The sequence below is a fragment of the Schistocerca serialis genome, chromosome 2 (assembly GCF_023864345.2).
Source record: "Schistocerca serialis cubense isolate TAMUIC-IGC-003099 chromosome 2, iqSchSeri2.2, whole genome shotgun sequence".
Lineage (NCBI taxonomy): Eukaryota > Metazoa > Arthropoda > Insecta > Orthoptera > Acrididae > Schistocerca > Schistocerca serialis.
This window is the reverse complement of record NC_064639.1, coordinates 776,178,771-776,200,982: the sequence shown is the minus strand read 5'-3', so window position 1 is coordinate 776,200,982 and position 22,212 is coordinate 776,178,771. Positions and strand designations below refer to the sequence as shown.

General features: G+C 42.4%; 1 protein-coding gene across 1 annotated transcript in view; it reads right to left on the bottom strand.

The window, feature by feature from the left end:
• LOC126457999 (ATP-binding cassette sub-family C member 4-like) overlaps positions 1 to 22,212 on the bottom strand; it is a 271,245-nt gene that overhangs the window by 88,649 nt on the left and 160,384 nt on the right. The window contains exons 4-9 of the mRNA XM_050094771.1: positions 19,201 to 19,405; positions 10,280 to 10,502; positions 8,540 to 8,696; positions 8,002 to 8,140; positions 6,378 to 6,488; positions 371 to 604 (exon numbers count right to left, since the gene is read on the bottom strand). Coding sequence (XP_049950728.1) covers positions 371 to 604; positions 6,378 to 6,488; positions 8,002 to 8,140; positions 8,540 to 8,696; positions 10,280 to 10,502; positions 19,201 to 19,405 — 1,069 coding nt within the window. The remainder of the gene's footprint in view (positions 1 to 370; positions 605 to 6,377; positions 6,489 to 8,001; positions 8,141 to 8,539; positions 8,697 to 10,279; positions 10,503 to 19,200; positions 19,406 to 22,212) is intronic.

The following is a 22,212-nucleotide window of genomic DNA, read 5'->3' as shown; positions in this document are numbered from 1 at the left end:
TCAGCCCGTTCATGCACATACGTATGGTACGGCTCAACGGATATGGTGAACGTATTGCTCACCGCACTCAATTATGATAAGAAACGCGGTTAGTTTCAGTCACTGCTACCCGTAAAGAAGTTGGGTGCAGAAATATGTAACATGTGGTGAATTAAATTTAGTGCACACTCGTTGTCACGGATTAAAGACGGTTTGAGATAGTTGCGAAAAGTTTCTTCACGACGAGGTAGAGCGCTTGGACTAAGCAGATGTTGCAGATGTCCCTCAACGTTACAGCTAAGAACAGCAAATAATGGTGATAATTTGAAACGACGTTTGGAAGTAGGTAGACAGGATATGAGGAAAGCTCAGTGGGCACAGATTCACTCACCTTACCTGCCCCAACAAGGCCAACGACGCCGACCAGCTGCCCCTGGTGGACTCGCAGGTTGACATCCTCCAGCGTGTTCTCGCTGAGAGTGTCCACCCACTTGGCGGTGACGCTCTCCATGATGACCGCTTCTTCTTCTTCCTTCTCTTCCTTATCGTAGTCGTGACTCACTCCATTCTGAACTATGGACAGCTTCGAAGTATTCATCACGTATTCTTCATTCATCAGAAAAGTCTGTCAAGGGAAGCAATATGCAGAACTGTATTATCGAAGCCAGCAAGTGAATGTATTACGGAAAAGATGTTTATCTAGTTTACAGATACAGCAAAGAAATAGGAGATTAAAATACACTGACGGACTTTAAAATTGCAACACCAGAAAGCACAGCAAACAATGAAATTCTAATTACTGTGTGTATGCAGTGCATTAGCAAGAATACACGAATAAGTTTGTAAGTAATTTGGGGTTACGCACAGCGCGAAATTCAGTAGACAGAGCTGCCACATCTGGCTGTAGCAATGGCTCTCGAGTCAAACTGAAGTTGTATGACATGTACGGGTTCTTCGTGCTGCTTCAGCTCTACGACAAATTCATCAGTACTAGTGCCTGGCGAGAGGTGGCGTGCCAGTACCTCGGCAATGCATGACTGCGTATTTTCAATGGGCTTGAGACCTGGAGAGCGTTCTGGCCACCCTCCATATCAAGGTAGGTAAGTCGGTACGGGCAACTTGTGGAAAGATGACGTCACGGGGACCTTGAAGCTCAAGCGGAACCATCAGCTTTAACACTCTGGAAATGTAACGACTACTGTCCAAATTACCTGCTATGGGAACCAGAGGTTATCGTGTTGTGTACTCATTGGCACCGTGGCATTGCGCCAGGAGCTCGGCCCATCTGACATAGACGATTGCAGTTTGATAAAATTCGTTCTGCTCGGAATGTTCACATACGAATGTGTCCATTGAGCTGCTGTACGTAGATTGGGGACTGGTCTCAAAAAAGAAGGTGGTGCCTCTTTCGTATTTCCAGTGTAGTCGCTTGGCGCACCGCTGTCGTCATACCTCTCTCTGCTAGCAGTTTGTTATGCGACAAATTAGTAAGGGAACGGGAAAGTAAAATTATCTAAGTTCGAACACCCGTCTTTACTCAGTCACGCGGAAGTATCAACAGCCACTAGTCGGGAATTGTAAACATTTCAACACCGTTACTCGGATAGGAAGACAGAAATCTCGACACTCTTGCGTGCGACTGTGAGCGAGCTCACAGTGAAACGGTTACAAAAGCACAGTCCGAGCTTCTTTCATTACTCTCGTAATTTGATGTAAGAGATGATGGCTTGCGGAGTATGGATGTAGATGTAGATGTAGACACTATACAGGACGCAACATCGCCTAGCAGGAGTTTGACTAAGCATTAAAGACACTGTAACAAATTCGTTAAGGAAATTTAGAGCAATTGAAGGCCGCTGACAATTCGAGAAGAGCAGAATCTATTCGGTCACTGTGAATGAATGGTGTCTAGAGCCGAGCGTCTCCTTCACGACACAAATACTCTACCCCCACTAGCTTAGACCACTCGATCAGTATGATCGACGGCGTCCATGTCATTTACACTCGATTCTCTAGTTATAGTATGGTAACAGCTTGTGTGTGGAATTGTTCTAGTGTTGGTCCTACACTTGCTACCTCGCAAGAAGATCAGCAATCCGTAGATGTGTATAATAAAGTCCAGCGTCTACTGTCGAAGTTACCACAGCAGCCAGCACTGATGGGTAGTCCATGGGTCTACCAACACGGTAGAAGCGGCCTTAAGACTTTAGCGTCTCACGGGTCTGCCGGCCTACCATACCGGCGGGCCAGGATCAGCATACAGCACGACATCACGGCATTCGACATCGCGGACCACCCAGGGGGACAACACGGACAGTAATCTGGAAGGGATTGAGAACTCAATGTAACGTCGTGTGGACCAAACACACACTTCGCGGTCACCTCGCCAGCGGGTGGCAAACCGCTGCACCAGAGTGTCATCGACTTCCATTCCGCGCTGACGCAGCGTCCTCGGCAGCTGTGAGTCCTGTGTTGGATTCAACGAGTTCCTCTGCAGATTACACAGACGCCAGCCGTCGCAAAAGACTCGGCAACGACTTGTATTCTGAGTAATAACCGGAATAATCTTGAACACTGTGTTATTGCGTCTAACGATGTCACACAGGTCCTCAGTCTGTATCCTGGAAAACCGGTAGAGGTTTCCAGCCAGGCAGCGGGCGACCTCTACAGCAGCAAGGGAAACCGTAATAGTGGTCTCCGTGGTGGCAATAGGTCAGATTCGTGGCGCTGTGCGTGTGGATACTTGTCTTACTACAAACAAATCCATTCTTGACTCAAGGTACGAGGCATCGCTTTTGCGATACTGCACTGCCGAGCAAACAATATTTATGTCTCTTGGATACCAATGGTATGGGCTCGTTGAGGTCATGTGTGGTGTTGAATAAGGCCGTTCTTGCTACCTCGCAAGAAGATCAGCAATCCGTAGATGTGGATAATAAAGTCCATCGTCCACTATCGAAGCACAGCAGCCAGCACTGATGGGTAGTCCATGCGTCTAACAACACGACTCCCTCCACGGTAGAAGCGGCCCTAAGACTTGAGTGTTTGTATGACAGTCGTCGGATCCCGACCAACGCGGGAAGCAATATCAGGGTCCGATAAACCACAGTCTCTGTATTCAACGATCCAGCCGCTGTAGAATTCCATCACGTGTAGGTAAATCTTTCTCCTTCTCAAATGAATCGTAACACTATCTTTTAGCAAACAAACGACACTCAAATGCAATTTCTGTTTGAAAAAGCCAATACGTAATCTTTCATTACATATAGAATAGATGGCGTTATACCTTTCTATCATGTGCGATTGAGCTGAAATGCTAACTGCATCCAAGCATTAGTACACTTCATGCCAGTGTAGAGTTTTTTGCATGTCGATTGATGGTGTTGTAGTTTTAATAGCTATTATTTAAAACGTAATATATTCACAGCAGTAATTACAAATGACTTTTTCTTGAGAATTGAAACACACTCGCTTAAGATGTCGGTCTTCAGTACTAATAAACAGGAATACGATTAATTTGACACATCTGTTTAGTATTTCGTGGTGAATCTTCAGTGCGCAGTTCCAAAGCCTTGAAAGAGAAGATATGTGAAATCATCTAAGGTTCTCGTATTCTCACAGAATTTCATTGCGTAGTCTCTGACTCATGTTGTGGAGGAATAGAGACACATTATAATTCCGATCTAATCGTTGTTGTTAAAATTTTTGTCTTTGTCAAACTAATAAAAGGATTAAACTTCCTATAGTTTGCAATAAAAAATTACGTTTTTTATTGCACAAAGAAACAGTAAGTTTTCAGTAATACGATACGTACACTGATGTGCAAAAGTTACGGACGAAAGTAAGTCTTGCATGATGTGTTACTGCCAAGTAACATAGCTCGATGAAACTTGGACCACATAGAAGACACTGAAGTCTCCGCTAGTCATGGTGGTCTCCTAGACATCATAAAAGACGGGGCATGATTTTTAAAAGGGTGTGTAATGCATCCTCCACAACGTGCTTCCATGCTGTCCACAAAGTTGGTAAGCAGTTCTTGTGGTAGGGCTTTCCATTCCTCCGCCAGCTCGGTTGCCTGCTAAATGATCGCTGGTGGATGCTGGCGTACTATAATACGCCTCCCCAGTGTATCCCACACGTACTCAATGTGATTTAAGTTGGAGAAACGGGAAAGCCAATCCATTCGTCGAATATCCTTCCGTTCGATAAGAACGCCCATTGTCATCCATAAAATGAAATCAGAGACAATCGCACCCCTGAAAAGACGCACATGGGGATGGAGTATTGTGTCACAACGACACTGACTGGTGATGTACCGTGTTCAAAGGTTTAGAGGTCAGGACGCTCTTGAAACATTGTGCCTCCAGACACCATAACACCTGGACCGCCAAAACGTTGCAAAATGATCATATCAACGAATGGACTAGCCTTCCTATTCTCCCGGCTTAAATACCATCGATAACGTGTGAGTTGCGTTGGGAGACGTATTATAAGATGTCCACATCCACCAACGATCATTCAGCATTTGTCAAGCGCTTTGATGGAGGAACTGAACACCCTACCACCAAACTCCCTACCAGTCTTGTAGCCAGCGTGGGAACTCGTTGCAGTGCATACATTACCGTCCACGGTATTACAAACCTTATTAAGTACCATATCCCGGCGTTTCCAATGTCCAAGGGACCACTGTATATCGCGGTGACTTCAATTTAATTATTGTCTTTGAATAAAAGTGTTATTTCTGTTCATCTCGTAGCGTATTTATTTCAGTTACCTTTTGTACTACACTGTAGTAGTTCTTTTTATGTACAGTCCAAGTTTCATAGAGATATATTACTTGGCAGTGACACAATATACGAAGGTTACTTTCCCCTTAAGTTTTGCAAACAAGTGTATTAGCGCCGTCACACATCAGTGCCAACTATCTTTAATCACGTGTTCTACAGAGGAGGACAAGCAATAGGTCCACCCTTTACCATTTCATGCGAAATGTGCTTGGAGAGCTGCATCAAACCAGTCTCAGGACTGAAGACAACAACAACAACAGTGCTTCACTTGTTCCTCACACCTCTGACGTGCGGTTCTAGGCGCTACAGTCTAGAGCAGAGCGACCGTTACGGTCGCAGGTTCGAATCCTGCCTCGGGCCTGGATGTGTGTGATGTCCTTAGGTTAGTTAGGTTTAATTAGTTCTAAGTTCTAGGCGACTGATGACCTCAGAAGTTAAGTCGCATAGTGCTCAGAGCCATTTGAACCATTTGAACACTCCTGACAGTGAGAAAACATTATGTACAGGACAACGATCGACAGTATCAAGAAGATGAATAATTAATACTGATCCGAAGTGTGTGTAGAAAATTTGCTGAGTGGTATGGGGACCACTCAACACTTTCTTTTTAGTCATCTACAAACTATTTCTAGTTGGCTAGAATGCGCTTTGAGCAGAACTTACATGCTATCGGGAATTATCAGAGAAGCCTTCTGCGAAACCTGTAAAGGCACCGAAGTTACACTTATTTGGAGGAAAAGCAGTGCAGACAGTGGAAGACTGTGACTATCTCGTAGCCCGAGCTTAATGTCCCTTCGATGACAAGTTGCGGATAATAGACTTGGATTGGAGAATGATGAGGCAGGATATCGACAAAGATCTTTTGTCCTTCTGAACGGAACCATGCCAGTATTTGCCGGAAACGGTTTAGGGCTACCCCTGAAGACATGAGGATTTGAACTATTGCCCTCCTGAATTCCAGTTGTTTGCCTTAACTACAGCGCCAGCTCGCTCGATAGTAGTTATCGAATTGTTAGCACAACATCTCGTTTACTGATGTGATGGTCTGCAGAAGAGATGATAATCTCTGCCAGTCAATCTGTGGCAGCTTAATCCGTTTTGCCTTCTCAGAAGCACGCGCCTATTTCGTGTGAGCATCTTCTCCATTTGACGGTGTTGTCCGTCGTTGTACTTGTTGACGATCAGCCTGAACGTGGCGAATCGTCCGTAGATTTCTTTCCGTCCCGAAAGCATTTCAGCCAATCTTGAACATATTTTCTGCCTACGGCCCCTTTATGCCCTAAAATTTATGAAAAACTTGATTTTTATACTACGACACAAGTCGTCACACTCATTACGTTCGACTGGCCAAAGCAGACAAATTTGCTTCGCGTTAGTGTGTCAGACTCTCACTTATCGACAAGTTTCTCCTTGCACATGCGCCTGCACACAGTTCTGACACATGCTGCCTTTTAGATGGCACTGCATTCGCCTCATTTTTTAGGCACACCATGCCTAACGTATAACAGAAAATCCGGTGTAAGAAGTCAACGGTGGTCTGATCATGTCATGTGATTCCTAAAATCTAATAAATATTATTCATTACAGTTTTGAGAAACATGCCAATCTCACCTGCAGCCTTTTAACCGAGACCAGAGCCTCAGCTATTTCGGCGACTCCTCGGACGAACATCATTGACATTGTCTGCGCCAAAATGTTGAAGTACGTGAGGACCACGAACACCTAAAATAGTAAGCGTAGTCAAATGAAAAATGTACTGGTATTTAATTTAAAAAAATTGATTTTAAGTTTATTGTTTCACAATGCTGCAAACAAATTCCGTTTCATTTTCCTTTCATTCATTTTGTCAACTCGCACTGTTTCAACCACTTTCTGAATATAAGTTTCCCAAGAAAGAAGAAAGCGATCGACTTTATTGTCCATTCTAAGTCGTCATCGTTAGAGTTGGAGCAGAACCTCGGATTTGACTTGGCCGAGGGAGTAAATGTTGTTTAAGGAACCACCGCGGCATTCACTCCAATTGATTAAGCGACAACATGGAGATGTCTATGGATCACCTTTCTCGAAAATGAAATCACTACACAAACTGACTAGGGTTTCAGCCACGAATCCAACATAAATTCATGGAGAAGATCCGTTTTGAATACGATATATTTGTTCTCATATTAACAAGAAAGCTTCGGCTACTGGAATTCTTGATGGTGCTGCATGGAATGATACTGAAATTTGCGTCAGTAGACCAGAAAAGTTGTCTAGAAGTCGAATGAAGTTTTCTTTAGATCCGCTACCTCATTATCAATTAAGAGTAACAAACTTAATGTGCTTAAAGATCTTCAGTGTGTTAGTTCTGCACACAATTCACGAATATGAAACAAAATGCGAAAATACTTAATTATTTAATTTATTTTTTTTGTCACGGTGTTTTCAGTACCTCTCCATTATTGCAATACCAGAGTGGATACGTACAGTATCTTGATGGTATCACATCTCATCTGATAATCTTATCCTATTACTTCCCCCTTATTCTTTGCCCAGTCAACTTCTTCCACAGATTGATTACATCTGTACTGTTGCCACACGTTTAGGAACTCATTATTCACTTTCGACAAGAACGTAATGAGGACATCGCTTAATGTCAATGAGACTGACATTTCATAAATTGTATAGATTCATTGTTAGATATGTTTTCATCATCATTATTATTATCATTATCACTGTGATCATAATTACATGTTGATCATATACTAGTAACGTAGACTGAGTGCTCAATGAAAGAGAGCCCCTGAAGGACCTAATCTTGCCAGGGGAAATAAATGCATTACTAATAAATAAAAATCGAATGGAAAACTTATATTCCTTCTGCTGAGGTTTTGTGACAAATGAAATACCAGATGATTTAATAGATTATTGATTAAGTAAAAACATAGCGAGATAGCCTGATTTGTAACCATGCACAAGAAACAAATGAAAAATGGGAACGGATTATTCTAGACAACGTAACCTAAGCGGGATGTTCCAAAAGAAAACAAACGTTCTGAGAAAACAATGAAAAGGAACCATACATTTATGTATGGTTTTATATTCATAATGGTCTTAACGTGTGCCTGTTGCCTCTTGAAACATCCTTCACCAAGACCGTCAAATTAAGGTACTATGGTTTTAGGGAACTGGTATCTAAAACTAGCTTTGTCCAGTACCTCTGGACATTCGGTGAACTGCTCTCACTGGGACGTACCTTGTCTGCCGTAAGATCGCTGCCCAGCATCACATATGTTATCAGTGTACAGCACAGCGCTAGACGCGTGGTGCAGAGGTTGAACGTCATGAAAATACCTCTGATGTAGGACGTTTTAATGACCACCTTCAGTTCCGCCCTGAGAAATTATTAATTGTAGAAAGCAAGTTATTTAACAGTTATCATTATATTTCTACTTCAGCTAAATTTAAGAACTACACAGTGAGTGTAGTGAACTGATTACTTCAGTCGTACTGGTGCACAAATGAGATCAATCAATTTCATATTAAGTCCGTCTGCATACTTGACATATACAGTCTTATTAGAGTGTATAAACCTATGTTTCCATTACTGTATTCATTCGGTGTAATATCTTTTCATAATTACTCTATGGTAACACGCTGCAACCTGCACCGTGACGATCTTCATCAGCATATAGTAAGAATCTAAATATAATTTATGACAGCCGCAATTTGAAATTTGTTACGTAAAATCTGAAGTCAAAGGCAAAGCCGAAACTTATGCAGACATTGCTCACCTCCTGGCTGCTTCGATCATCTTTGAGAAAGGCTTTTCCCACGCATACATTTTAATGACCTGTATTCCAGAAATAATCTCGTCTGTCAAACGAACCCTTTCGTCTGTTTTAAAAGCTGTCCGTCGTCGGAATATTGCTGACAATTTCCCAGTGTAAGCTGAAAAAGAAGATCATGCATGTTTAGTAGTAGAGGTAAATAATAATATATCAGCAAACGATAACTTTATCGACTGCGTAATGCTATTTCTACTTAATTAATCCTGTTAATTAAATTGCATAAAACACAACTCGAACACAGACGATTATTTACAATATCTTATTTTTGTTTTGAGCGCACGTTACTTACTAAACTGAGTAAATGGTATTTGCTATGTTTTGTTCTGGCATTAATTTGGCTTGAGTTGTTCTGCGAAAGTGAGAGTCGTCCTCTTGCATTGCTGAAAGTGTGACACACAATGCTCGGAGTAATCTGAAGTAGTAGTAAAAGTGTAAAATCTTTTACTTACCCATAATATCAAGGACAATCAAACAATTTAAAATCCAAGATGTCAACTAGTCTATATTAAACGAAGTGAAAGTCCAGATCAGCAATAGCTATTTATTGTGTTTTCCCCTGTATGACGACCGATTTCATACCCTGGACGTACATCTTCAGAACATATAAAACTAATACTTCATGTGTCACTACTTCCAAGGTGCAAGTGGGCATAAAAACATGTCACTCCTCGGTAAAACCATGGATGAACCGGCAGATGGGCAACCGATCCGAACCGTGCATGATCGGTAATAATCTCCAAAACGCTTTCAAAAGACGAGCCTGAACACCACATGACAATCCACGTCTGACAGGATAAAACCATCGTCAAAATCTGGGGGGGAAACAAAGAATTAAAAGACACATGGCTCCAAGCACTATGGGACTTAACAACTGCGGTCATCAGTCCCCTAGACTTAGAACTACTTAAACCTAACTAACCTAAGGACATCACACACAGCCAATGCCCGACGCAGGATTCGAATCTGCGGCCGTAGCAGCAGCGCGGTTTCAGACTGAAGCGCCTAGAACTGCTCGGTCACAGCGGCCGGCAGGAGTCTTCAAATACAAAAGTATATTGGCAGACGTTAAACAGACTGTACGTTACAGTGCTGGCCATACACTGAATACTTTACGTAGCCACTAGTTAGCGTTATATGCCACAACCAAACCTGAGGGGCAGGGCGGTCGTGAGAGAGTGAAAGTTAAGGTGGTCCTGTTGACAGGGACTGAGAGAACAGTTTTACAACTACCGACGGTATCACGGAGTCTGAAGCTCTAGTTGATAACACAGAATGTGAGTTCGTATCGCCAATAAGTTTTAGTTTTGACCGCGAAGATGTTACGATATTGAATCTGACCCAATATCATAAAGTAAACGAAGCTCCGTTTCTAAACTACTGTCGCAACAGTGAGAAGACAGCTTGGTAATATTTTATCGCCTGGTAGAGCCGCAAAATTCGCAGTAAAGGTTATTGGGTCGGACCCTCATTGTTCGACGGCGTCACGAGATAAACAGAAACAAATTGCAATGTTACAAAATGCCGGAGCACCTTTTGATCAAAGTTATGAAAGACTGTTTCAGAGACTCGCTTTTTTTTGCATTTAAATGATAAGAGAACTTTCATAGACTGCTGCTGCTCAGAACAGTGGGAAATTACAGTATCTGTTGGATTTGTTAAAACGTTAACGCGTGCGATGCTTACCTTGTATGGGAACGACGACGAAGACGACGGCGACCCCGACGAATCCCGCGACGCCGATCTCGTTGTAGAGGAAGTACATGCATATGATGGCGGTGAGCGGCGCGGCCCACATGTGGTGTATGAAGACGGATACCAGGTCGAATCGGCTGACGTCGTTGGACAACAGGTTCACCACCTGCCCAGCCGCCGTTTCCCCTAGCGCCGTACGGCTCAGGCGCAGCGACTGCAACCAACGACACACGCTATACACTTCATGTAGCAGATTGCGTATTTGGAGCCAGAGAAAAAGTATACTATACGATCAAAGTTATCCGAACATCCTATGTAATGCGGAATTGAGCAATAGGTAACAACAAATCCAGCAGGGACGTTTCAGCCCTCATAGAAGTCGATTGTTGGTGATGCGATTGTGAAGTGGGAGCACGGAAGAACATCCACATCTAAACCAAGACCAGGAAGACGCCATGTACTGACGGCCACAGACCGTTGAACAATGCATAGGATGGCTGTGGAAAATGGCATGATATCAGTGGAAGGGAACACTCGTGAGTACCAAAGTGCTACCAGCAGTACAGTTAGCACAATGTACGTAGGAGTTAAAATGAGTGGGTATAGTCGTCGAGCAGTTCTTCATAAGCCACACACTTATATAAACAATGCCCGGTGACACCTGAGGTGCTGTAAAGGGCAACGCCATTGGGCGGTGGATGACTGGAAACGAGTGGTTTGGGCTCGTGAAGACTACTCCCTGTGGCAATCCGATGGAAGGGTTTCGGTTTGGCGAATACTTGGAGAACATTACCTGCCATCATGTGCAGGTCTAACACTGAAGTACAAGGGAGGTGGTAAAACGTTATAGGTAAGGGTGTTTTTCGTAATCAGGGCGTCGCCCTCTTATTGCGCGTATGAAAACGCTAAACGCTGAAGAAAATGAATATATTTTGCAGCATTGTGCACTACGTACAATAGGGGAACAGTTCGAATACGGTGATTGTATCACCATGACTAGGCAGCGTGTGTGAGGCTCGTTTGTAGATAATAACATTCCTGAAATGGATTGACCTACTCAGGCTCTCGGCCTCTACACCTTAGTGATAGGTTATAAAGTCAGCTTAGCTCCAAACCCATCACTCAACATCATTGTGTTATCTGGTTTCAGCTCTCGAGGTAAAATGGACTGTCATACCTCCACAAATATTCAGACTCATCACTGAAAGAGTTACCAGCAGAGTTCTAGATGTCGTAAAGGCGAAGGATGGGCACTGATAGGTGTCCGGATGCCTTTGATCAAACACTGTACGCGAGATCTGAAATTTCGCCATAATTATCAAGCGTACATGTTGTGTGCCATACCCCTCTACAGCATGTCAAGACTCTCTCCGCTGAAAGAATGAATCTCGTCCGATATGAACTAAGCCAACGGAGCAAAGACAAATCCTAATCCAGACTTTCCTCTTATGCCCCATTATATTATTTAACTATATAATCATACTCATGTACAGACCTAAAAAGGTCATCAACGGGAATCGAATTTGGATGCCAGTGAAATTTAAAAGAATATCTTGAGACTAGACTATCACAATTGTATTTTAATATATATTTGCGAATTATTTTGTGGTAAAAGAATAAGCTGTTCCCTACATTATACTTACAAGGAACCCCCTGATTGCGATATAGTAAGTTCAGTCTTTAGTAAGGTTCCTTTGAAAGTGTTAACAGTTATGATAGGAAAGTATTAGCCGCTAATGGCTTACCGTGCGCATCAGGAGGGCGACAGATGGTTCAAATGGCTCTGAGCACTATGAGACTTAACATCTGAAGTCATCAGTCCCCTAGAGCTTAGAACTACTTAAACCTAACTAACCTAAGGACATCACACACATCCATGCCCGAGGCAGGATGCGAACCTGCGACCGTAGTAGTCGCGCGGATCCGGACTGAAGCGCCTAGAACCGCTCGGCCACCAAGTCCGGCGAGGGCGACAGAAAATGAATGTCCGAGAAGTGTAGAGATCAACTTTCTGTGGGATGTATGTATTACACTTCACAAAATTGACATCGTCGACATTCAAGAACTGCTCAAAACAAACAAATAATTTGCACCATGAACACCGAAAGAAAAGTGACCACGCAGGGTCGCATCACCCATATCGAAGGCGGACTCCTTGTGAGTTACAAACCGTGCTGCATGTTCAACAAGGTATCCACTCTTAAAGAATGCATACAGAATCGTACCGGCGTAACGGAGTGATTAGGACTGGTGGAATGTGCTGTGTCGTGGAGCTTATCGTGAGACTGGTTACCTCTTAAGGCGTAGCTGCAGATACCGTATAATACGTTTTATAGCCACGGAAAAATCATACATCCAGAGGTGAATTCGTCCATTAGTTTCAGGTGATATGAACCGCAATGTCATACATTTTTCAGTAGGTACACTTTGCTCTAAGGGAGGATGATTTTTACACGCAGACCAGGAATCAAGCAAAAGCAAGTTATTTTGACCCACTGTTGTCCAAAATCAGTGTTCGTACCATATTTGCAGTTCTCTTACGCCATGTCCCCACTGACCTTGCAAGATCACGCACACGAGAAAGAATCGTAGGGGGCAGGCACCTCCAGCTTCTCACAACACAATAAATAACTTTCCATCCAATTTACCATTCAGATTAACAGTCGGCATAATTGTATACGAATGCGTTAAGGCATTGATGTTAGCTGATCTTGATATAACTCTCTTGGTACCTCTGATTTCAAGGATTCCTTTCATATGTATTTTTTCTTCAAATCCCGATTGGTCTAAGTTAAAAACAAATTCCCTAGTGAACGGTGGGATAAGTTTGTTTATCCCACTTACAAATTTTTTGGCCGATTCCACAGTTTGCTGCGCATCGACAAGTTGACGCATTGTTTGAAATTTCGTTATCTTACATCTTCCAATTCTGTAGCACTGTCTGAAGTTATGCAACAATCCACAGCTTCCCTTGAAATCACTGTAGTCGCACGCAGTTTGATGTGCATAATGTAGTAGGTCACTATCATGCACATTTTGTCAATTTATGTTGTATCCTTGAATCGCGAATATCCAGGTTTTCTTACAAGTGCGCCTTGTCCTCCCTTGAATCTCCTGAGTTTTGTTATGTACTATACGGTTATATTGCAGAGAATTTATTCGGAATTGTTCGTAATAGTTTTCTTCTATGGTGCGGATGATCTATGTGCGTAATTATGTTTAGTACCCTCTCCTTGGACAACGATTGATCTTTACTACATTTCACTGGAGACGGGATTTGTGCCTCCCTGTCTGACAAGGATGGTGAACTATATGACTCGGCACCTGACTGAGTATCAGTTTCACTTGTTAAACACGGATCGTCATCATTGTCCGCAGAGTCGGGCGTATACTACACCACACGTTCCACTGATTCGCGTTGCATAAACGCTAATATTTCCTCTAACTCTTCTGTCTCATTATCTGAAATTTCTTGGTTTCCTTTCGAACGAAATGCCAGCTTCGGCAACTGTTATTTGAGATATAATGCAATGTTTGCGTTCTTTATGCTTGCCATTGCTCTGCTTTGTACCACTGTAACACTGTTGTGAGCTACGCTCTGTAGCTTCATGCTGTGCTCGCCATTGGATACCTCGAGTCCCACCCCCCGCTGCCATTATCAGCAAATATTGTGTTTGCATAGTAGACAATATGTGGGGCGTCGAATGCCGTAAACGCCATTGGCCTTTTGGACTTTGTACTCAAGGAGTTCCTTGTTAGACACGAACACAGAGTTTAATTTATATTAGTAGCAAAAATAATGTTGCCGTTAGGTGAAGGAACGGAGCGTCACCATAGGCTGGTTATAGCTGTTTCTCTGCACACATAACATAATTGTCGTTTACATCTTTCACCAGATCGATTGGCTCGGATACTTCAGAGAGTACAGCAGTATTCTGATGCGGGCTTTCATCATGGCTAAGCGGTCGTAATGCATTTGCGATTGAGCACTTAGCTGACGTTTCATAGTGAAATTTCACACATGTTCTATGTGACAGTATTAGATACCACTGACTTAGGTCGAACAGTAAGAATTTTCATGTGTTTTGTTAGCTAATTGTGATCTAAATAAATCAAATAATTTTTAATTGCAGCTCCTCCCTTTTTCATTCTGCATCAAGCCCTGCTGACGGAATATACTACTCTAACACATTTGGTTACACAGACATTACACATAGTATATAAGATGCAGCAGTTCACAACTGGACGAGCCTAATAGAATCGCTTGGTTCTCTGCGTATTGTTACACAGTTAATGAAATGCAGCCGACATTGAGAACAACTGTTTCATTTTTGACTGAGGTGGAGTTGCTGTCTTGATTTATTTAATGATCAACAGTCTGTGAATGATTAACATGTGATAAAAATCATTTATGACGAAATTCGAAAATTGTCTTCGGGGGTTGGTGTCACTGTTAGCCGGCAGCAGTGTACAACAGCGGAATCTCGAAACTACTTTCGCAACAAGATAAATGCCTCAATCGCCTTTCGAAATGCGTGGAAAAATTTCTCACAATTACCTGGTACACTTTTATAGCTTGATGTCCTTGTTTTATTTCATTGTGGCAGAATTTAAGTAATGTCAATGACAATTCGGTTGTCCCTTGTATACGAGTTGTTTCGGGAGGAAATGGAGATTATAGTAAAGGCTATTTGAAAAAGGAAACATCATTCAAACAAACGCTCATTTTAATATACAGCCATTTCGAACCGTCTTGCATGGTAGCGGTGCATCTTATAAAATTCTCCATGCAGAAACATTTATATTTCGCCATATATGTACGATAATTCCATATGTCCAGTATATTCTCCTCTATACTCCAACAAAATTTCTAGCTCTTAGCGGCAGCTTTTCTCAGTACTGTGCTAACCTTTCAAGGAAAGATCGCGACGCCTAGAGGAAGGCAACTATGCAAACGCTGCAGTACGCGAGGTTACCTCCTTTTTTTCTCGTAAAATGCGAGAACGTATTGCTGTGTTTCAGCATATCCAAACAGTCTAATAGCATCCACCTGCTAACCGCTTTCCAGTAGACATCAGTTGATGTCTAGCCTTTTGCCCACTCATGGTACTAAAAGTCCAGCAAAAGTTAAAAACCATTCAACAAACAAGATCGCATTATTTTTTTTTTTTTATTTAAGACAACAGGTTTCAAAAGACTATACTTTCATCTTCAGACCTTAAAATCTTTTATTGTAAAACACGTTCATTTTACGCTGACCTCACGCACGAGCTGTGAAGTGGATAATAATAGCAGATATTTAAAAACATAAAGCACCTTGCGCAACAGGCTATGTCGATATACATATTGCTCACAGTTGCATGTTGCATCATACAAACACGGTACACAACGACACAACTATTTACATATACTGAACGTATTCTAAACAGTGCGAATCCACTTTACATAGCGTATACGTTACATTTCAGTTGTACCTTATTCTAAACAGCGCGAATCCACTTTAAATGGAGTATAAGGTACAACTGAGTTTTACCTTAGTCGCCATTTAAAGTGAATTCGCATTGTTTAGAGTACGTTCAGTATATGTAAACAGTTGTTCTATTGTGTACCGTGTTGTTTGTATGATGCAACAAGCAGCTGTGAGCAATATATATGTTGACATAGCCTGTTACACAAGGTGCTTTATGTTTTTACATATTTTAGTGGATAACAAATGTTTTATAACGTATTATTTTTATCTTCTTGACATCTTGTGCGTGAGTTCAGAGTAAAATGAACATGTTTTACAACAAAAGATTTTAAGACCTGAAGATGACAGCATAGTCTGTTGAAATTCGTTGTCTTAAATAATAAAAAAAATTATGCGATTTTGGCTGTTGAATGAGAAAATCCAGTTCAGCACAAATCCATCTACCGTGCTGCGGCACTCACTAATGCATGAGTCCGGTGATTCACAATGGCTCTACGTTGCCTTTTGGTGTACATGTTCGCCTGCAGATCCCGGAAAAAATTACTATTTTTCTTTACATTGACAGAAGTAGCCAATCAGAAGATTGATGTTAGTGAATTATTATTCAGTAGCTCTGATACCAGAGGGTAAGAATGTTTAGGTCTTTTACCGTTTTCGTTTGTTTAGGCGAATATAGCTTTCAGGTGGCATTCGATAAACTGTAAAGTCATGTGTAGTGAAAATTTTCCTATGCCATTTACTATGGACTACCATAAATTTGGGAAAGCCGGCTCTTAACACCACGACAACCAGTAACAAAACTGACTAGCTGCGACATAGTCGCATTTATGAGATGTGTTGATCCAGAAGGTATATGAATTTCTTTATTAACGGTCTATTCTCACTAAATACGAACCTCAGACCCGATCATAGCTTACAACTCATAATATCTTTCTTGTCAGTTAGCACAAGTTATAAAAGTATGATGGAACACCGAGCATTCTGTTGCTGTGCTAAGACGATATATACCATGCCAGTATGATCCAAAATGGATAGGTCGAGCAGAGCCTGTACACGGGGGTTGAAGAGCACCCGACCTCAGTCATTTAGAATTTTCTATATGGAATCATCTCAAAAGATAAGTGTACAGCATTACCGTAGATCCGCTTGAAGAATCGAAGCAGCGAATGGTACAGTCTTGTCAAGCTTTACGAGATGATCAAGGGGTGTTTGAAAGAATTCGTAACCCACTGCTAAGACGAGTGTCGTATTCTATCCGAATGCGAGGATAATACGTGCAACAGCTCCTTTAATACGTACGAGTGTGAAGTAAATTGTAGCATGCAACGTGATAAAGTAGTATTGTATTTCTTGTTAAGGTACGCCATTGGCGAAATTTGAAACCAACTGGATGATGACTTAATCGAATCTGCTATTGTCATACTACCTAGGACAATATTTCGCACTGACGTCAGTGGTCGCTCGTAACCACACATTCGAAATTCTGTTGCAAACAGGTCGTTTGTGGATCCGTTCTCACTGGCCGGTTTTTGTTTCATTATTATGTACTATGATCCATGTAAGTTTTCATTATCAATTATACACCAATCATGAAGGTTGAAGAGCAGACAGGAATGTCGTACAAAGCCGTAGGCTTTACTGACGCCAAGAAGGAAAGAGTGCAGATTTTGTGCTGTTGGGATGATGAGATACGAGGCCGATGAGATACAAGAGTTGGTCATCAGAGGAGAAGTTGGTTTCGATACAGTTCCCCCGTCTCAGAGTCATATGATAAATCATCTCTTCCAGTTTCGAGGAGCGACTGAATGTCGAATCCACCGTGTGAAATGTTAGTAAAATGAGGTTTAAGTGACAAGGACAATTTGAGGGAAAGACCAGCACAGCTGTGCACACATCAACAAAAGTTTTATATTACCCGTTTGTTTCGCAATTCAAGGAACAGAAAACATGAACCGACTCTTAGGCATGCGTATATATTCATTCACAATGTGTCCAGATCTATATAAAAAAGAGGGAGAGAGAGAGAGAGAGGGGAGAAGAAGAAGAAGAGAGAGAGAAACATTTGTGTAACGACAAAATCGTTTGCTTCCCCCGGGGTTTTTTCGCAGCACTACTGAGCAACACCAGTGCGTGTGAAACGTCCCCTTGCTCGGATGCAGTCTTTAATAAGTCGTGGCATACGACCAATGAGAGCATTAAGCCAGCGCTGATCCGAGTTGTTCAAATCTTCAATGGCGATTCCGCGTAAATCGCGCAGAGCATGTGGTCGTTGTCGATGTCCAATCGATATCACACTTGTTCCATTGGGTTCGTGGCCGGAGAACAAGCAGGCCACTCCGTCCTGGTGATCCTAGCAAGCTGACGAAACGTGTTCACAAGAAAAGCACGATGAGCATCCATCAGGATGAAGTTCTCACCAAAATGTTGGTAATGCGCTCCCACTGTTGACTGCAAAATCTCGCACCTGTACCATACAGCAGTGAAATTACCCTTAACAAGTACGAGAACTGCATGATGGCCACGTGTGATATGCCACAACAGAACATCACTCTACCACCACCCGGTTGCACAAATGGGACACGGTGTTGGAGGCGTTGTCTCCTAACACATTGTCTGCGATTTTCAGGGTAAAAACACGTCCTAGTTTCGAGAGTGAACAGCACACGACGCCAATCCTGGGGCGCCCGTTCAGCGTATCTCTTCGTCCATGTGTAACAGAGTCAATGTCGTTGTGGTGTGCGACGTGGTGCTCGCAATAGTCGTCGGGAATGAAGAATCGCACCGTGCAATCGTCTCCTAACACTTTGATATCATACTCAAGGTTCTGTATCCTTTTCGAGCCTCAAATTCAGTTCTGAAGCACACAGTCCATGGTTTCTGCGTCGTGCATATCGATCAACTTGTACTCCTGTCGAAAGTGGACGCCCTGTGCAATGTCGGTCCTCAACAGAACCTGTCAGCTGGAACGGATTCCGTGTCCAAATTACATCACTTTGAGTACTTTCAACATTTCAGCCCAGTCAGAAATCGTGATAATCTAATATATAAGAAACTACCGCAGTCGAGGTTGATAGTTGCTTATATATTACATGACTTTGACTCTGGTGCACATGTCGAGCAACATCCCAGGTTGACGAGCCTTCGACTCGATGCGGACTCGATCATTGGTCGCGGCTGTCTTTCGTGGCATGATGGACGTTCACTCTACTGCTCCGTAGGCGTCTCTAATGCGTCCCTACTGGTGATTTTAATTCAACTTTAATACTGTAATCCATTAGAATGCAGTGTTCTACGTATGTATGTTTGCAAACAACATCAGAGGTGTCCTGCCGTTTGTTACAGTAACAGTCACAATAACAATCTTCCTCCGCGACATGTGGGGGTCATGCAACATATCTGTTGATTGGTGTAGCTACTAGGAGAGTATGTGGAGCTACCGTACCTTTCTGTAGATGAGCGAACAGCAAGCGGCCCGCACACGCATGCCGGCGTGGAAGGCGCCTAGCGTGTAGTGGTTGAAGAAGAGCGTGTTGAACGCCGTGCACAGCACAATGGCGCCTGCGTACGCCATGGCGCTCTCCTTGGACATGGTTCGCGGCGGTGTGAAGTACGCCAGCAGGTAACCCAGCATCAGCGGCTGCACCAACCTGCCAAAGAGATCATCCGTTGCTCCGAACGACAAAAAACAAAACAGCGTCCTCCTGCTCTATAATAACGAGGAATGAACGGAGGAGAGGAATGGACACTGGGGCTCACTGTCCCGTCGACGATGAAGTCATTAGGAACGGAGCAGAAGCTCTTTCAAAAGTGGTAATCCCAACATAGGAAAATCATGGAAAACCAAAACCTGGAGTGGGTTTCAACCGCCATACTCCCGAAGGACTGAAGGCTGTATACGCGAAGCATAAAGGGTGATTCAACAAAAGCGTTCAAAACTTGAACAAGGAAGAGGAAGAGCCACAAGAAAATTTCGTGCCATAGTTTGAGGCCATGTACTGTCAGTGTCAGGTTAGCGTTGTGCTCCAAGTTCGTCCTATATACGTGACAGCTGACTGAGCATGTTCGTCTACACTGACTTGAAACTGAAACTGCAGAAACCGGAGAAAAAAATAAAACACATTGTGTGTTAGCTGTCCGTTCCGTCACCTGTCTGTTGACAATTCCACGTGGTTCAAAATGGCTGTGAGCACTATGGGACTTAACATCTGAGGTCATCAGTCCCCTAGAACTTAGAACTACTTAAACCTAACTAACCTAAAGACATCCACGGACATCCATGCCCGAGGTAGGATTCGAACCTGCGACCGTAGCGGTAGCGCGGTTCCAGACTGAAGCGCCTAGAACCGCTCGGTTACAACGGCCGGCAATTCCACTTGGGAAACTTAACAATTTATGCCTTCATGACCCTGAAAGCTACTGAGCCCACTGTTAGCACGGTGCTTCTTCCGTTCATTCGCTACATTCTACTAAAAGGATACATTCTGCCTTAAGGTTCGAAAAACATTATTAAAATATATTGGTATTAGAATGCTAAAATGACCAGCAAATTATTTTTTGAGCTCTCATGTTCAGAATACATCAGAACAGTGTTTTTTTTAATTATTTAGGTTAAAGATAGTAACATTGCTAAGAGTCTCAGGTACGACAGTGACATGTGTATGTGTCAGAAGATTTTTAAAGTTTCACATACGCTAATGCATAGTCTTATGCAACAAACCACTCGATAATGGCCTTAAGACAAACCTGTAATCATTTTATAGTCAGTGGCGACTGTGATGTCTGTTAAAAAGATATTATTTATTTTAAAAGGCACACTATGTTGATTATGATTTTAAAGCTTTCTTTACACGTAATTATTTACCTTAGTGAAATTTCGAGAAAGCAGTCATAACCAATTCTTCTCTTATTCTAACATCCCGATTTCAAAACGTCCACCTATCTTGTGAGTTGAAAACGGCTGACAGCACAGTCTTTTCTCTGCATCGTGTGGTGTCTAATGCGATCGCATTCTTGTAGATTACGTCTTTTTGAAGTGTTCTGGGTGACTACATACAGTCTGAATAGCTTATAAGAAACAATTGTTACGAAATAATATCGATACGTTGCACCGTTTCAGAGTTATTAGGCATTGAATTAGCCAATCAGGTCGTTGCACGCGCAAATTTAAGCAGCCTGCCAGAGCCAGTGTCGCCAAACTTCTACTTCGTTTGGTTTCCCCAAACCGAACCAAGGTTGCTTTAGCTCACTTAACTTAAATTTACCATTTCTGAAAAAGGAATTTTTAACTGGCAATGAGCATTTCAATTATTAACTCACTGACCCAGAGATGCCTGTGCATTACCGCATTTTAGTGCATGCAAGCGCTTAAATTTGCACGCGCAACGACCTGACTGTCTAACTTCGATGCTAAATAACTCGGAAACAGCGCAACATATCGGAGTTTTTTCTAAACAGTTACGTTTTGGAACAACATCACTTGCAACACCCTTACAACCGTTACACCGTTTCTGACCACCCTGTGTAAAAACATTCTTTTATGACACTCGAGTGAACATGAAAATGGTTAACTCACACAAGATGCAGTTTAGGATTACGCATATTATTGAAGAACCAGGAGGAGAGTCTTAGCAAATTTGGAATAGTTGAGAAACATGTACAGCCATAATAATTGGCTCTTAATAGTACGAGGGCCCACTACTTCGCACATACGTGTGATAGTCTGTCCTCACGAACTTTCGATAGGTTTTCCGCGTCTCAAGAAGGAAATATTCAACTCTGCAAAAACTTAAGAAGGTGATAACTTAGCTACTCTACCATCTCCCTCCAAAATCGGAAACGTTCAATCCGATTAAGTCCGAACAGCGCCATGGACATGTCGCCCAAGTGATACTGTCAGCTAATAGCACTTTCTCTGTCAGAACTAAAGAGACCTTTGGAAGAAAGGGAATTACCTGTATGAATATCAACAGGTCAGATGACAAGTCAGTACATGAAGATGAAAGGGGCGATAGGTAAATGCGAGTCAAATTTGACAAAGCAGTGAAAGACTTAAGTGGAAACAAGACCCCTGCAGTAAACTACATTCCCTTAGAATTACTGAGATCCTTGGGAGAGCCATCAATGACAAAAAAATTGCACATGGTGTGCAACATATGACGCAGACGACATACCCTCAGACTTCAAGATGAACGTAATAACAGTAATTGCAAAAAATTGTGTTTCAGGCCGGGCACGCAGCTTAGGATACGTCATAATGTGACACTTTATAATCAATAATTCTATGTAAGCTTAGATTAGATTAGATTAGATTAGATTAATACTAGTTCCATGGATCATGAATACGATATTTCGTAATGATGTGGAACGAGTCGAATTTTCTAATACATGACATAATTAGGTTAATTTAACAACATACTTAAGTTAATATAACAACTTTATTTTTTTGTTTTTTTTG